This window comes from Hyaena hyaena, unplaced genomic scaffold (assembly GCF_003009895.1).
Source record: "Hyaena hyaena isolate Hyena2069 unplaced genomic scaffold, ASM300989v1 scaffold_600, whole genome shotgun sequence".
Classification (NCBI taxonomy): domain Eukaryota; kingdom Metazoa; phylum Chordata; class Mammalia; order Carnivora; family Hyaenidae; genus Hyaena; species Hyaena hyaena.
The window spans coordinates 1221832-1239130 of NW_024081234.1; the positions used below are offsets into that span (position 1 = coordinate 1221832).

Below are 17299 nucleotides of genomic sequence, written 5' to 3' on the forward strand. Positions count from 1 at the left end.
GAAGACTCTTTGACTGTCCAGGGCCTATCCTTTCAGAGAGTGTTTTTTGAATGGTATCTCTTGGTCTCTCTTGTTGGGACCTTGGTTATTTTATTTTCCTATTCGTAGTGATATTTGGGACTCTCCACCTTGTGTACTCTGGCTTGTTTCTTGAGGTAGCCATTAGAAGGCTTTCTCAGTGGATTCTGCGTCCTTTTTCTTCCAATCTCTCAGGTTTTATAAGGTTTCCAATGGCTTCAGATCTCTTCCGTGTGATGTATGGGTGCGAGTGCAAGTGCGGAGCTCCTTTCTTCTCCGCCATCTTGCCCCCTCCCCCCCCCATGGTACCCCTTTTTAAGTGTACAGTGTAGGGGCACTGGGTGCATTCACGGTTACGCAGCCCCACGGTCCCTCCTCAGGACTTTACCATCGTCCCGAACTGAACCTCTGTTCCGTTCGCAGTCCCCCCAGCCCCCCCATTTTACCGTTTCTGAGTCTGACTGCTCGGGCACCTCGCACACTGGGGTCAGAAAACCTCTGTCCCTTTGTGGCTTCACTCAGCAGCATGTCCTCAAGCCTCATTCATGTCAAAGCCGGCGTCAGAGCTGCTTTCATTTCCTGAAGGAAGAACATTCCACTCTATGGATGGACCATATTTTGCTTATCCATCCATCAGTGGACCCGTGGGCTGTTCTGGGCTTTTTGCTGTTGTGAATAATGCTACAGAGAACATCTGAACACCATTTTACTTTTTGGGGGGTAGTTTCTTAGGAGTGGAGTTCCTGGGGCGTATGGTACGTGCAGACTGTTTCCACACTGGCACGCGGCTTCATATCCCAGCGGTCGTGTTTGAGGACTCTGGTTTCTCCACATCCTCACCAGCACTGGTTCTCTCTCTCTCTCTTTCTTCCTTCCTTCCGTCCATCCTTCCTTCCTTCCTTCCTTCTTTCTTTTTTAAAATTATAGCCATCGTGTGTATGACATAGTATTTCATTGTGGTCGTGATTTGCTTTTCCCTGATGACTAATAATGTGGGGCATCTTTTCATGTGCTGTTGACCATAGGTGCAACTTTGTTGGAGAAATGCCCATTCAAGTTCTTTTCCTATTTTAAAAAAGGTTTATTTATTTCGAGAGAGTCAGAGACAGTGTGAGTGGGGGAGGGGCAGAGAGAGGGAGAGAGAGTCCCAAGCAGGCTCTGCGTGCCATCAGCCCAGAGCCCGACACGGGACTTGAACCCACGGACTGTGAAACCAGGACCTGAGCTGAAATCAAGTTGGATGCTTAACCCATTGAGCCCCCCAGGCACCCCTCTTCGCCCATTTTTAAATTGGGTTGCTTGTTTTTTTTTGTTGCTGAGTTGTATGAGTTCTTTGTGTTTTTTGGTTGTTAAACCCTTATCAGATATACGATTTGCAAATATTTTCTCCCATTCTGTAGACTGTCCTGTCACTTTCTTTCTTTTTTTTTAATGTTTTATTTATTTCTAGGAGAGAGAGAGAAAGACAGCGTGAGCAGGGGAGGGTCAGAGAGAGAGGGAGTCACAGACTGAAACAGGCTCCAGTCTCTGAGCTGGCAGTCAGCACAGAGCCCGACGCGGGGCTCGAGCCCACGAACCGCGAGATCATGACCTAAGCGAAAGTCGGACGCTTCACCGACTAAGCCACCCAGGCGCCCCTGTCCTGTCACTTTCTTGATGGTGTCCTTTGAATCACTAGAGTTTTCAATTTTGATGATGTCCAATTAATTTTTTTCTTTTGATCTTCATGCTTTTGGTGTTGTAGCTAAGAACGTGCTGTCAAATCCAAGGTCACCAAGTGATTCCCCTGTGTTTTCTTCTAAGACATTTTGGTTTATGTCTTACATTTAGGATGTTTATCCATTTTTAGTTAACTTTAGTAGATGGGGCGAGGTAGGGGGTCGAACTACATTATTTTGCATGTGGAAATCTAGCCTTCTCAGCACCATTTGTTGAAAAGATGATTTCTTCCTCCACTGAACAGTCTGAGAACACTTGCCAAAAATCCGTTGACCATAAATACATGGGTTTATCTCTGGACTCTCGGCTTTACTCCGTCAGTCTGTATGTCTGTCCCGTATGCCAGTACCGCACTGGCTCAACCACTGTACTTTTGCAGTAAGTTTTAGAATCAGGAATTGTGAATCCTTAAGCATTCTTCATCCTTTCAAGTTTATTCTGTTCTAGACTCTTATCAATTCCATGTGATTTCGAGGATCAGCTTTTTCATCTCTAGAGAAAGAGGCTTTTGGGATTTTGTTAAGGATTACATTGCATCTGCGGGTCGCTTTGGGTGGTATTGTCACCTTAACATGAAATGCTCCCATCCATGAACATGGGACGCTCTTCCCCTTACACCTGCCTCCTTCAATTCTTGCAGCAGTGTTTTATAGTGGCCAGTGTGCAAGTCTTTCACCTCTTTGGTTAAATTTATGGCTAGGTATGTTATTCTTTTGGATATGATTTTCACTGCCTTAAAAAGTGTTGAAAAGCAGATGACCACACACACAAGACACATGCCACTTAGTTTTAGAAAAACACTCATGCTTATTTAATATGTCTGTTACCCATAACATGCTGTCATGTTTATTAATCACTTAAGCATTGTTTACGTATTTTTCAACTCATCTGTTTACAGCACGCCAGTGTTTGGATGCACAGGCTGGATTTCAGTCCTCAGGACGTGGTGAGCGCTGCTCCTAAAGTCTGCTGCATGCAGTGCTGTTGATGGCACGTCTGATGCCAGTCCGAGTTTTATTTTTCTTTAGGTTACTTTTGTTTGTTTGTGTGTTTTGTTCTCTGGAGATGCTTCTGGGAACCTCCCTTTCTGCAGTTTCAACACGATGGGTCTGGGGTTTCCCCATTCCTTTCCTTGGTGTTGCTTAGTCCTTTAAGCTGGGGGCTGTGTCTCCCACTGTGGGAAGTGTTCCTCCCCGAGGGATGCATTTCCTCACCCTCCCCATGTCCTGACTGTCCCTTCTCCCGGAATCCCACGCACCAGAGGCTGCACCCCCAGAGGGGTCCCCCATGCTGGCTTCTTTTCTCTCATGCTTTCTACCTCTTTGATGTTTTATGTTCTAAGTCTGAGAGGTTTCTCAACCTCACCCACAAGGCCCTCTGTTTAATTTTAAATATCAACACTATACCTTTTTTCGACACATTTTCTAACTGTTCCTTTTCAAAGCCTCTCGTCCTTGCTTTATGTCTGTAAACATGTTCTTGAACGTCTTTGAGTATATTTAGGATTTGATAAACGGTGGTTTCTGCTTCACAAGCTGTCTGCTTCCTCTGCGGTGTGACTTTGTGTTTGTTGTCCGGGGCTCAGATGTGGCAGTGGTCGTGGCGGCCGGGGAGGCTCCTCCGCCGCGGGGTCCGTGCCGAGTTAGAGGCACCTCACCCGTGCGGGGAAGGTGGCCCGGCACTCCAGGATGGGGGGTGGGTGACTGCCAGGGGCCGGGCCTCACCTGGGAAGGAGAAAGGAGGGAGCCCAGAAGCCACAATGAAAGTCATGTACGTGGGTGCCAGCAGCCCCCAGGAGTCCGGGTCCTTCCTGAGCGAGGTGTTAAGTTGTCCTAGAGATACACACTGGTGGCGTCCTGGGGAGAAGCAGAGCCTCTGGGCACTCTGCCTCGGGTTGGCCTGGGTGCCCCCGCCCCTGCGCACACATCCCTCCTTCACAGGGCCTACCCATGGGGACCAGGTGCTGTCCCCGCAGCCCCCACCTGGTCTGCCCTGCCTGGGGGCCAGCACACCTTCCTCTGCTTCCCGTTGCCTTCGCTTCGTCCCTCACCCGTTGTAAGCCCACGTCTCCCCACGTGGGTCTCAGGAGGGTTGAGGTTGGGGGTGGGCCCAGCCCGCCGTCTTGAACAGCAGCCACAGTTCTCTTGGAGTCTTGGCTTCCCCACAGCCACCCTGGCGCTTTGGAGTTCAGCAGACCTACAGTCCCCCCTATTCCATGGAGTGCTGGGTCCCCAAATTCTCTGACTGCACCCTAGTTCACCTGGACTGTTAGGCTGCCACAGCCCGGAAGCTCTCGGTTAAATTTCCCATTCACAGCAGGAATCCCAGTTGTGGCTTCCAGTCTCTCTTTAAAGGGAAAGTCTATTTTTTAAAAAATGTTTTATTTATTTCTGAGAGAGAGAGAGAAAGAGAGAGAGTGTGAGCAGGGGAGGGTCAGAGAGAGAGGGAGACACAGAATCCGAAACAGGCTCCAGACTCTGAGCTGTCAGCACAGAGCCCGACGCGGGGCTCGAACCCACAAACTGTGAGATCATGACCTGAGCTGAAGTCAGACGCTTAACTGATGGAGCCCCCTGGATACCCTTCCTTGGTGCAACCTTTGGGGCAGCACACAATGAACCCCTCTCTCTGGAAGGCCCCGCACGTAACTGTGAGCAGCTGTGGTCACTCAGTGGTGCCTCCCACTTCCGTCCATTAGTCCTCGTTGCACACTTTTTAGGCTGCACACAGCCCAGCACAACGGTCCTCACTTGAAACAGTAGGAAGGCCCCATTCTGACGACAGCTTGGCCGCCACTTCCGTCAGAGGGACTCCCCAGCGTGCTGGGGGCATGACTGTCCCAGGAGAGCCCCCGAGACAGGACTCGGACTCAGTATCGGCTTGTCCAAGGGGGGAGGTGACAGGGAGAATCAGCTTCGGGGAAAACTCATAGAAGACACAGTGCTGAGGAGCAGAGAGATTTATTTTTCACAGATCACGGGGCTTCCCTGGATGGGAGCGCACGGTGGGGATTCTAGCTCCTGGGGCAGCTCCAGCGCGGACTCAGGCCTGAGCCGAGGACAGGGAATCAGGAGCTGAGAGCTGGTACGTCCGGGTGATTGTCAGCCGCAGCTAGGGTGCCGCGGGGAACAGGCCCACAGCCAGGCCGGGTGCTGTGTGGACGACCCAGGCTCGGGTCAGGGGACCCTGGGGGTGACTCTCACCGCTTGCTTAGCGGGGATCAAGCCGCTTTGCTGTAAGATGGTCCGGTCGGGCCCAGAAGGGCTGCAGTGGACGACGTCTGCCTGGTAGGAGTGCACCGACCCCACGGAGAGGGGGGCCTAGGAGGCCGCGGGCCAGCAGCAGGTAGGGGTGCCGCAGGGGCCAGGCCTGAGCACCAGGGTGGGGCAGGAGGGCCAGCAGCACCCGGAGGACTGGCAGGAGGGGGCCACACACACAACGGGCTTGCAGCTCACGGGCACGTACACAACGGGCTTGCAGCTCACGGGCACGCAGCAGGCCGGCTGGCAGCCGGTGGAGCAGCTGGTGTGGCACATGGTGACGTGGGGCTGGAGTGGAGGAGTCAGGGGGGAGGACGGAGCCGGTCTGGAGCCTCCGTCCACAGGCGGCCTTTATACCTGGGCTGTGGCAACCTGGCAACAAGCCACACAGGTGCCTTCCTCCGGGCGCTGGGTGTTCTCCTCCTCTTCCTCCTGTGTGCGTCTCTTCCTGGAGGCTCTGCTGGAAGCGACTCGGTTCCGGAAACTCCGTCTGAGCCCCGAGGCTCACCGTGACCCCGCGGCCCTCTGATTTCTGGATTCAGAGCCCAGGTTGGATGGCAAAGGACGCTCCTCAGGGACAGGGGACTCCCCATCAGGATGTTCAAGGTCCTCCCCAAGTTCACATCCCCTGCCCTCTGTCCACACAGGCACCATCCTACTCGCCAGACCGGTGGGGGGTGGGGGGCCCCCCATGTTGATCTGGAAACTCAGCGATCCAGAAGGTCTTCCCAACTGGCCAGAGCCGAGCGGCCGGGCTCCTCATGGGGGAGAGCTGTGGCCGTGTTACTGCGATAATAGTGAGGAGGGGCCCCAGCTTCGTGCAGGCGCCGCGCTGAGCATCTCATGGGGACTGTCTCATAACTGACTAGTGAGCCACGCCTGCCACGTTCGGGGGTGGCTGGGGCCACACGTACACGGATGTGCGGTTAGGTTCGGAAGGACTGCGTGCCGTGTGCACGTTCTCACCGCTGCGGCGATGCAGCCGGGGTCTGAAGCCGGGTGGATTCACTCTGGAATCCGCGGTCCTCACCATTGTGCCAAATTACACTGGGGCGTTGGCGGTTCCTAGAGTCCCCAAAATCAGGTGGCACAGGACGTGTCTGTCACGTCGGGCCCCTGGAGAGCATGGCCCAGCTGTGTGGCCGCCTGGGAGGGGCAGGTGAGGGGCGAGCCGCCCGTGCCAGGCCCCTTCAGGGCAAGGGTGAGCCTCCAGAGATCCGGCCGCAGGGCGGGCGGGAGCTGGGCCTGTGCCCCCCCGCTGTCCTGCACGTCGGCCGCAGCACATCATTCTAGGGGCCTCTTGCAGGGCAGCCGTCTCCCGGAGCAGCGCCCCCCCCGAGGCTGCGTCCACGGGGCCCTCTGCACACGTGGCCCCCTCGAGACCGCGGGTGTGGACAGGGTGACTCCCCAGGAGTCCCGGCAACCAGTCAGACGCCATACGAGTCACTCCAAGCCTGCGGGCTCGGGGCTCCGGCCGTGGGCAGAGCTGAGAACACGACCGGCCTGGAGCCAGCCACGCGTCCGCACGTCAGCCCTCGTGGCTCCGTTGGCTCCGACCTCAGGCGAAAACCGTGCTCAGGACAAAGCGTTCGGGGCGGCCACGTGCGACCGCGTGTCCAGATGTGACTGAGTGAGGAGTCACCCGCTCCAGGCGGTCACGTGTCCTACGAGCCAACCACAGAGGCGCCCAAACGGGCCTCTTACGTGTGCCCCTCCCCGTGCTACCCCTTCCCGCCTGCTCCCTTCCCGGCCGCCGTCAGCTCTTCCCGTCATGTCTGGCTGCTGCCGACGCTTCTCTTAGCTGCCCTTGCTCTGAAATGGCTCATTTCGCCCCGTTTCTAAGGACTTGTGTTTTGCTGCCCGTGGAATTCTCCATCGGTGGTGCCTGTCCCCAGTACCTCAACCCCGCTGCCCCCGTTCTCTGCCCCGTTCTGATGAGAAGCAGTTTCCTTTCCTTCTTTTTTATTTTTATTTTTTAAATGTTTATTCATTTTTGAGAGAGAGTGTGAGTGGAGGAGGGGCAGAGAGAGGGAGACACAGAATCCGAAGCAGCTCCAGGCTCCAAGCTGTCAGCACAGAGCCCGACTCACGAGCTGAGAGATCATGACCTGAGCCAACGCTTAACTGAGCCAGTTCTCCATGACCTGCGGTCTCAGTCCACACTCGTGCTGTGGGCCAGTGGTCGCCATGTCCTTCCCGGGTGTCGGCCGCTGTGTGACCTCCAGCCTGAAGCATCTGGGACACTCAGACGGGAACCAGACCCTCCCGATCTCTGTGCATCTGCCCCAGAACCTTCTTGTTGGGCGGAGGCTGTTCAGGGCGGAGGCTGTTGGGGCCATCATCACACATGGAGAGAGATCAGGAGGCCCATGGTGTCAGAGTCACACAAATGTAGCCTGTGTGCAGTCATGAGGCGGGCCAGGCAGACAGCAGGCCAGGTTCCCAAGTGCAACACGAGCCTGGGCATCAGTCACGAGGGCCAAACTAATAAAACGTGCAACAGAAAACGAAGTTCTGGGAGACGGCCCGGAAGAAGCACAAACAAGGAAGACAACAATTGTGGCCCCTGTTGCCCGGACGCGCCTGGCCCGGGTATAAAGGCCGCCCCGGGAAGGAGCCTCCAGACATCACCGCCTCCTCCCTCCCAGACACCAGCCCAGCCCCACGCCAACATGTGCCACACCAGCTGCTCCCCGGGCTGCCAGGCACCCTGCTGTGTGCCCGTGAGCTGCAAGCCCGTGTGCGTGCCCTCCTGCCAGTCCTCCGGGTGCGTGCCCGTGAGCTGCAAGCCCGTGTGCGTGCCCTCCTGCCAGTCCTCCGGGTGCGTGCCCGTGAGCTGCAAGCCCGTGTGCGTGCCCTCCTGCCAGTCCTCCGGGTGCGTGCCCGTGAGCTGCAAGCCCGTGTGCGTGCCCTCCTGCCAGTCCTCCGGGTGCGTGCCCGTGAGCTGCAAGCCCGTGTGCGTGCCCTCCTGCCAGTCCTCCGGGTGCGTGCCCGTGAGCTGCAAGCCCGTGTGCGTGCCCTCCTGCCAGCCCTCCTGCCCCACCCTGGTCTGCAGGCCCGTCTGCTCCAGCTCCCCGTGCTGCCTCTGACCACGCGTCTCCTGCCGGCTGCTCTGGGCAGAGGGGGCCGCGCCGGTGCCCTTCCTGGACCACGTCTTCACAGCGCCCCCGGTTCTGCACGTGGCAGGTGGGAAACCTTCCTGATGAGTCGTCTGAGCCCCGGGGCGAGGACGTAGCAGGACGATCCTGAGCCCTCTGTGACCCTGCGTGTCTCCTCCAGGAAGCCCTGGTGCCCAGGCCCTCCTCTGTCCCCAGCAGGGAACCAAGCCCGTGTGAGCCAATAAACCGTGCCGCCCGGCTCTCTAGTCCTGTCTCTGCTTCTGGTTCCCGCCCACGAGTCCGTGCGATGGGCGGGGAGGGTAAGCGGGGAGGGTAGGCGGGGAGGGTAGCTGGGCTCCCTGTGGAGGGAGTGGCTGTGGCCCCGGGGCCCCTGCTCCGTGGCCCGGTGCGTGTGGCCGCTGCCAGCGACTCACCCTTTTCCGGGGCTGCTCCTGCCTCCCCGGCTGTCGGGTCCTGCCTCGGGCGTGGGGACCCACCTCCCCCGTTGCATCAGGACGCAGCCCATGTCCTGTGTCCCCAGTCATGGAAAGTTGAGTGCAGTGCGAACCTGGAGCTCTTTTACGCCTTAGGTCTGGGGACTGGATCAGTCCTGGGGCTCAGCTCATGGTTCACTTCTCTCGCTGGTCCACATGTGACCCACTTTTAATTGATTGATGATCAGTTATTATTGTAATAAACCCCACGAACCTACTACCTAACGTGGAAACCAGAACACCGTCAGTAATTCAGCCCGGGCTCCTCAGGGAAACCACGTTAGAATAGTGTGCTCTTTGCTACCTGCTGCAAAGGAGAGTGGGGTCACCTCCCTGCGCACCCCTGAAACACGCACTTTCATGCAGGCCCTGGGGGATGTGGGAGGGTAGCGAGCACCCTGTATTCCTGGACTGGAACCCACTCTTTTCACTCTGTGCAGCGTCGCTAGGATTTCTCGCAGGTCCTATGTCCTGCGTCCTCTTGACCCCTCCCGCCTGTTCTATGCTGGGGTGGCTCCGGGTCACACCAGGTGGGCGGCTGTGGGTGCCCAGGGGACGGGGGATGGGAGGGCCTGGCCGTGGGCTGTCCTTGCCCTCCTGTGGCACCTGTGGCCTTTCCATCTGGGGCAGGAGACCGCGCGTCCCCGGTAAGGCGCTCTGTCGCTCTGTCGGTCAGGCAGCGTCCCAGGCTGCTGGGCAGGAGCACGGGAGCTGATCGCCCCGGGGACATGCGTCTGCCGCCAGCCCCAGGCAGCAGAGGGGAGGCGGGCACTGGTTCCCACCTTCTCTCCGAAGCCACCGCACCCCCACGCCTGGATTCTGGGGCTTGTTTCGTGATGAATTTTCTGAGTCGGAGAGGTGGGCGCGTTTGAGACCCGCCAGCAGCGTAGTCTGCCCCCTCCTCCCCCCCAAGCTTTGCTCCCAGCTGAGATGGAGAGGCCTGCCCTGCAGAGCGGAGCCCGGCTGCTCCCCTGCCCCGGGGTGGCCTCCAGAGCCTCAGTCTTTCCCTCCCACCCAGCTCTCCAGTGACTGGAAGTCCCAGGGGAGACCTGGATCCTCCCCAGCCCCACCCGCAGGCCCGCTGTGCCTGAGACCCCTGAGGAGGCCAGTGCGCGCTGGGAGGCAGGGCAGCTCTCCGGACCTGGCTCTTGTTTTTGTTTTTAATTTTAGTTAACATGCAGTGAAATATTGGTTTCAGGAGTAGAATTCTGTAATTCATCCCTTACATACAACACCGTGCTCATCCCGGCAAGTGCCTCCTCAGTGCCCTCCTCCATTTAGTCCATCCCCCCACCTCCCTCCAGCAACCTCAGTTTGGTCTCTGTCATTAAAAGTCTCTTGTGGAGGCCTGGGGGGCTCAGTCAGTTAAGCGTCCGACTTCCACTCAGGTCATGATCTCACAGCTCGTGAGTTCGAGCCCTGCGTCGGGCTCTGCGCTGACAGCTCGGAGCCTGGAGCTGCTTCCCATTCTGTGTCTCCCTCTCTCTCTGCCCCTCCCCTGCTTGTGCTCTGTCTCTCTCTGTCTCTCAAAAATGAATAAATGTTGAAAAAAATTTTTTAAAGAATCTCTTGTGGTTTGTTTCCCTCTTTTCACTCCCTTCCCCTCTGTTCATCTGTTCTGTTTCTTAAATTCCACACATGAGTGAAATCATACAGTATTTGTCTTTCTCTGACTGACTTATTTCACTTTGCATAACACACTCCCTCCACTTCCATCCACGTTGTTGCAAATGGCAAGACTTCATTCTTTTTCATCGCTGAGTCGTATTCCATTGTAAATATGCACCACATCTTCTGTATCCATTCATCTGTCAATGGACGTTGGGACTCCTTCCATAATTTGGCTGTTGTCAATAGCACTGCTATAAACATCGGGATGTGTGTGCCCTTTTGAATCAGCATTTTTGTATCTTTTGGGTAAATACTCAGTAGTGTAATTATGGGGTCGTAGGGTAGTTCTATTTTGAATTTTTTAAGGAACCTCAATACTGTTTTCGAGAGGGCTGCACCATTTGCATTCCCACCAACAGTGCAAGAGGGTCTCCTTTCTCCGCATCCTCACCAACACCTGTTGTTGCCTCAGTTGTTAACGTTAGCCACTCTGACAGGTGTGAGGGGGTATCTCACTGTGGTTTTGATTTGTGTTTCCCTGATGATGAGTGATGTTGAGCATCTTTTCATGTGTCTGTTGGCCATCTGGATGTCTTCTTTGGAGAAGTGTCTGTTCATGTCTTTTACCCATTTCTTCACTGGATTATTTGTCATTTGGGTGTTGAGTTTGATAAGTTCTTTATAGATTTTGATACTAACCCTTTATCTGACTGCAAATATCTTCTCCCATTCTGTTGGCTGCCTTTTAATTTTGCTGATTGTTTCCTTTACTGTGCAGAAGCTTTTTATCTTGATGAGGTCCCAATAGTTCACTTTTGCTTTTATTTCCCTTGCCTCTGGAGATGTGTCAAGTGAGAAGTTGCTGCAGGTCAGGTCAAAGAGGTTGCTGCTATTTTTTCCTTTAGAATTTTGATTGTTACCTGTCTCATAGTTAGGTCTTTCACCCATTTTCAGTTTATTTTTTGTGTATGGTATAAGAAAGTGGTCCAAGTTCATTTTTCTGCATGTCGCTGTCCAGTTTTCCCAGCACCACTTGCTGAAGAGACTGTCTTTATTCCATTGGATATTCTTTCCTGCTTTGTCAGAGATTCGTTGGCCATAGATTTGTGGGTCCATTTCTGGGTTCTCTAATCTGTTCCATTGATCTGAGTGTCTGTTGTTGTGCCAATACCACACTGTCTTGATGCTGACAGCTGTGTAGTCCATCCTGAAGTCCGTGATCGTGATGCCTCCAGCTTTGCTTTTCTTTATCAGGATTCCTTGGATAATCAGGGTCTTCCCTGGTTCCAGCGGGTGTGGCTCTCGAGTCCTGGAGGCACCAGTCCTTCCACGGACAGTCTCACTACTGTCTGTCTGGGATTTCCAGCCCCTTTATTCTTCCCTGGAGGCAGGTGCTGAGCTTAGAGCTGCTTTTATGAACTTATAGCTGCAAGGCCTATTGCATTGTTTGACTTTGGGCGACTTTAGTAAACTGAGCCAGAAATGGAGCCAGTAGACTTGGATGTGTGTATACATTCCCCCACATTCTTGCATATGTCCTATGTACACGCACACATACTGTATATGTGCACATCGTGCACACACAAGTATACACACACACACACACACACACACACACACACATGCACACACATGCACACACATGCATGAGGCATCTGGTCTCCACAACCGGCAGGAGGTGAAACCCCACAGAGTAGAGATGGGATGTGGATAGCGACATAACACCCCCACCTGCCCCCCTAGAAGCTACCCACCCCCAGAGGCCCCACTCAGCCTGCCCAGGGCCTATGGGGCCTTCAGGGCCTCGGAACCTCTGCTCTGTGGTGCTGGTTTTCCACAGCGTGCACGTCTTGGGAACGAGGTTTTAGAACATGAGAAACCAAAGAGGAGAATGAAAATCTGATAAATGTATTAATTAGGAAAAGGTCCCCCAAGAAGGGGCAGTTTGTAGGCTCCAGGCTCTGAGCTGTCAGCACAGAGCCTGATATGGGGCTTGAACCCAAAACCTGAAAGATCATGATCTGAGCAGAAGTTGGACACTCAATCGACTGAGCCACCCAGGTGCCCCCTAAGTCAGTTTCTGTAAGGGTTAAAGGTAATTCAAGTTCTAAGTGGTTCACTTGGGAAAGTTCTATTATTTTTAGAGAATTCTTTGGGATTAAGTTGTTCATAATAGCCATTGCTTATTAAAAATTTTCCATTATATCTGTAGTCCTGTTGCATCTTTTATCACTAATTTCCTCATAGTCTTTATCTGTGCCTTCTCATTTATTCCACTGGCCAGTCTTGTCAAATAGTTGTTTTTTCATAGAATATCCTTGGCTTTGTTGATCTGTGTGGTGTGATTGTTTTCTATATCATTAATTTCTGACTATGATTTTTGCTATTTCTATACTGAATCACTTTAACAACATATCCGTGACACTCTCCGTAGACAGCCTTCAGAAAACTGAGGACAAATGCTTTCAGTAGGGTGTAGAGCGGAACAAAGCCAACAGGGAAATCTCAGCCCCCTGTTATACAGCAATGATAAATTCCAATTTCTGACCTGTTACGGCTGAGTGTCATTCATTGTGGCAGAAACCAGTTTATTTGATCTTGTTGAAATTCTTTGTTGACAGATGTAAAGAAGTCAATGTATATCCACCACGAACTCAGTTTTTAGGTCATGATGAAGTATATAAACATAATGTTTAACCTGAAAATAAAATACATGACATCTTATCATGTACTGGGAGGTCTCTGAGACAGAACTGTGTACTGTGTCTCATCTAAAACTAAAGAAAAGTATTTGCAACTTGTAGAATTCTGAATAAATTGACGATTGATTTTATGTTTCTGGTTGCCTCTGTCACATCTGAGGAAAGCGTGTCACAGTCTCCCTGTGACAGGGGCTGTCGCTCCTCCTTGGAATGCACCAGATGTTGACAGTTGAGGCTATACTTTGTGGTGCGTAGAAGGTGAGGATCATTTCGTCTTTCTGAAGAGTTGGATTTTATCATCACGAATGAGACATCTTCTTCATCTGTTATGGTGATTTCTACCTACAAGTACGTGTCATCTATTCAAATAGGACAACTTGGGGTGCCTGGGTGGCTCAGTCGGTTGAGCGTCCGACTTCAGCTCAGGTCACAATCTCATGGTTCGGGAGTTCGAGCCCCGCATCAGGCTCTGTGCTGACAGCCAGCTCAGAGCCTGGAGCCTGTTTCGGATTCTGTGTCTCCCTCTCTCTCTGACCCTCCCCTGCTCACACTGTCTCTCTCTCTCAGAAATAAAAAAAACAAAAAACAAAAAACAGGACAACTTGTACTAGATATTTTGGGTTGATGTTTGCCAGGTGTCCCTTTTTCTCTTTGTTTACTTTCAATCTTTCTGTTCTGCATGTTCTAGACCAGGGTGGCACCCTTTTTAGGTAAAGGACCAGGTAGCAGCTCTCTGCAGCCTGTGGGCCTCCTCGTCTCTGCTGCAACCATGAAGGCCTGCCATTGCAGCACGAGTTGCCATAGACGGGGGTGCAAACAAGGAGCATGGCCATGTCCATTGAGCCTCATGGACACCCGGGCAGAGGCCCAGCACTGCCCTGAGGGAGAGGTGTAGTCTGCACCCTGACTTAGACCACAATAGCGCAGCACTGAATTTTGTTTCTAAAAAATTTGATCTGTTTTTTTAACTGGAGAGTTTAGTTCATTTATATTTATTATAACCACTAATATATTTGAATTTGTTACTATCATCCTATTTTGTGATTCTCTTTGCCCCACCTTTCTGCCCAAACTTGCTGCTTCTGAAAGTCCCATTCTACCTGCCTTTGCATTGACATTTTACAAGTTTCCTCTTGTTTTCTGTCTTTCCTGGTTCTGAAGTTTCCATGCTTTCTATTCTTTTATTGTCAGTCCTTACAATTTCAGTGGGCATCCGTTCTGCGGTCTGGCATCAGTCATGACCCTTCCCACCTTGTAAATAGAAGCAGATTCCTTCTAGCTTACCGGCATTGTGTGTCCAGGGCTCTAGTTTTCCTTTAATGTTTTTCTAAACCCACTAATTAGTCAGCATCGCTGCTATTCCACTCAGTTAATATTTGTTTATCCACATGTCTAGCAGCTTCTTCTTTTTTTTTTTTAATGTTTTATTTATTTCTAGGAGAGAGAGAGAGAGAGACAGCGTGAGCAAGGGAGGGTCAGAGAGAGAGAGAGGGCGTCACAGACTGAAACAGGCTCTAGGCTCTGAGCTGGCAGTCAGCACAGAGCCCAACGTGGGGCTCGAGCCCACGAACCGCGAGATCATGACCTAAGTGAAAGTTGGACGCTTAACCGACCAAGCCACCCAGGCGCCCCTAGCAGCTTCTTAAGTCACTGCCCCGCTCTGCCTCCCCGATGGTCCCCCAGGGGTATGGTCCTCCCTGGGGGGCGTCCTGCAGGGCACTCCTGTGCCGCACGCCCTGCTGGGGAGTGAGCTTGCCCGGGAATGTGCATGGAGGTGGAGTGTGAGCTCATGGAGGGAGGCATGCGGCCCTTTCTGTCTGCCTCACTGCCTCCTCGTGTGCAGCTGTGGAGCCCACCGCAGCCGCTCCCATGGGCAAGCTGGGCTCTTCTCCGGCTGCTTCCAGCACATTCTGTCCTGAGAGCTCCTAGTGCTCGCCACGTGGAGGGGACACGGGTCTCTTTCACTTACCTGTGCTGCTTTTTGGGACACGAGGTCGGGCTCCATCACCTCTAGAAGACAGCCTCTGCCCCGGTGCTGCCTTTCCCTAGTTCTTCTGATCTCTTCCCCTGGAAGGGCAGTTAATCGACTATCGGACCTTCTAGCTTCCAAGTCTCTGGGCCACGCTTTGTCCTCACGGGTCCCTGCAGCTCGGCGCTCCGGCTCTGTCAGCCTGTGGCAGCGCACCTGCCCAGCCGTCTGTCCACGCAGAGGGCTTCCACTTCGGTGGTTTGCCCACTTTAGCTTTACAAGTTGCGTTTGGTTCTCCCGAGTGCATGCGTCTTTAAAAACAAAAAATCTTACTCCTTTTTCATGTTTCTTGTTTCCTCTTTCAGTCTCACCCATGTTTGAAGCTCATGTGTCTAACACCTGTGGTAGGAATCCTACAGCACGAGTTCCGGGCGCTGCTGTCTCTGTGGCGCGGTGCCCACGTGGACATGCGCGCTCACGCAACCTGCGTCTGCGTGTCGTTGCGTTGACTGAAGAGCCTGGACTGCAGACGCGCGCCCCTAGAAAGGGCGCTGACCCCTGCGGTGCCAGGGGCAGGGCCCGGCGTCCTGCTCCTCCCCGCCCGCGAGGGAACCGGGCCACGGGTCCTGGAGGCGCCGCGCTCAGGCCAGAAGGTCGCCGCTCTCTGCCAAGGGCGGGTCGGGGGGAAGGCGCCCGCCCAGCGAGCCGAGGGGACGGCGGGCCAGGCTCCACCGGACCCCGTGCCAGCTTGTTGGCCCTGACCCGGGGGTGCTCCTTCACGGCTCTGGCCAAACGTCTCTGGTGCGGGAACGTGGGCAGCGCGGCAGCCCACCGCGGGAGCCCGCCTCTCGGCCGCAGCCTGCAGGGGAGGACGGGGGGCACCGGGCCCAGGCCACGCTCGGAGCTGTCCTCCTGGGTGCGCCAGCCCGGCCGTCATCCTAGGCCCTGCCTCCGGACAGCGAGCCCAGGGTTGGGGTGTGCCAGCGACAGTGTCCAAGGGGGGGGACACCTGATGGAGCAGTTTACTAACCAGCACTGTCGCCCTGCGGGAGCCTCGCGAGGCCTGTAATCAGCCTGAGACCAGTGTGGAGCCTGGAAGCTGGTTCCGGAGTGCGCGGCCCGGGCTGCAGCGGCGGGCGCCCCGGAGGGCGGCGGGGGCGGGCGGGGGACCCGGCGCGAGGGGGCCTGGCACTGACCGCCCGGCCGTCCCGGCAGCAGGGGGCGGTGCAGCCGCAGGCCGGCAGGCAGGGTCCGGCCCGCACGGCGGAAGCAGGGACACAGCGAAGACCCCTGCCCCGGACAGGGCAGCCGCCAAGGGGCACGGCGCGGGGGGCACGCGGCGGCGCGGTCGGGTGGGGCTGGTCCGCAGGCTCCCTCCCTGCGTGGCTCGGAGTCCCGGCCGCACGCCCGCTGCTTGCGCCCGTAAAGCTGACTTCACTTCCTGCTCTGAGGGCGCCGGGAGGCCAGGCCAGCGAGGGGAGCGCAGGCGCACAGCGCGGTCTCCGAGGTGGGCGTGGCCGCGTCAGGAGTCGGCGGGGTAACGTGGGCGGGGCGCTGGCGTGTCGACCTGTGATTCTTCCCGCGCTGATGTGCACACTCCATCTTCCACTCCTCGAGGAGGAGGAGCCAGGCGAGGAGGGGGAGGAGTCATGTGGGAAGGGGAGGAGCCAGGCGGGAAGGGGAGGAGCCATGCGAGGAGGGGGAGGAGTCAGGTGGGGAAGGGGAGGAGCCAGGCGGGAAGGGGAGGAGCCAGGGGAGGAAGGGGAGGAGCCAGGCTCCCACTTCCGCTGCCCCGCCCCGGGCTGTAGTTTTTCCCAGTAGAGGTTGGCCAGTCCCGGCAGGGCTTCCTGCCGTCCAGGGTCTGAGGACACTGCGGCCTCCCCTCTGGGTTCCTGGAGGTCCTGTACCTCCTCCCCAGCCTGCTCAGTTGTAGGCGGGTCACCCCCACCGGCCTTGAGCTTGCTGACCCCCATGAGGGCGGGCCCACCAGTCTCCACCAACTTGGGCGTCACAGCCCCTGCCTGTGCGCAGGCCCAGTGCGTCCGCTCTGTTGTTCCCTGGGACTTCAGTTATGGAATCCGAGAGCCTGACCGCGGAGAATTAAATGGCACAGAATGTGGGTGCCAGCTGGTGTCCAGTCTGTGTGCCTCCCAGAGCCCTTGCGTCTGTTGTGTTCGGCTCCCTGGGTGGCCCCTGGGGGTGCTGCTTTCCCACTTGCCTCAGGATGTGTCATCTGTAACACGACCCCTTCTCTTGAGATGAGCAGTTTCTGGGGAGTCGTGCATACACATAGTGGTGACCTGGTGCCCTCTGTCCGGCTCCGCCAGGAGTGTCATTGCCCCTGGACCTTCCTCTCCCCACTTCCCCACTTCTCGGCCAGGTCCTGGGAGGTAGGATTTGTGACCCCCCCCCCCCCCCCATCTACTGT

General features: G+C 55.4%; 1 protein-coding gene across 1 annotated transcript; it reads left to right on the forward strand.

The window, feature by feature from the left end:
* The first annotated feature begins 7669 nt into the window (after window positions 1-7669).
* Window positions 7670-8140, forward strand: LOC120248684 (keratin-associated protein 12-2-like). Its single transcript, XM_039257132.1, has one exon. The coding sequence runs from the start codon at window positions 7670-7672 to the stop codon at window positions 8084-8086; it is 417 nt and encodes a 138-aa protein (XP_039113063.1). The 3' UTR covers window positions 8087-8140.
* The last annotated feature ends 9159 nt before the right edge of the window (window positions 8141-17299 follow it).

What these genes read in the sequence shown, in the direction of transcription:
- LOC120248684 (XM_039257132.1), top strand. Translation starts at nt 7,670, where the DNA reads ATGTGCCACACCAGCTGCTCCCCGGGCTGCCAGGCACCCTGCTGTGTG.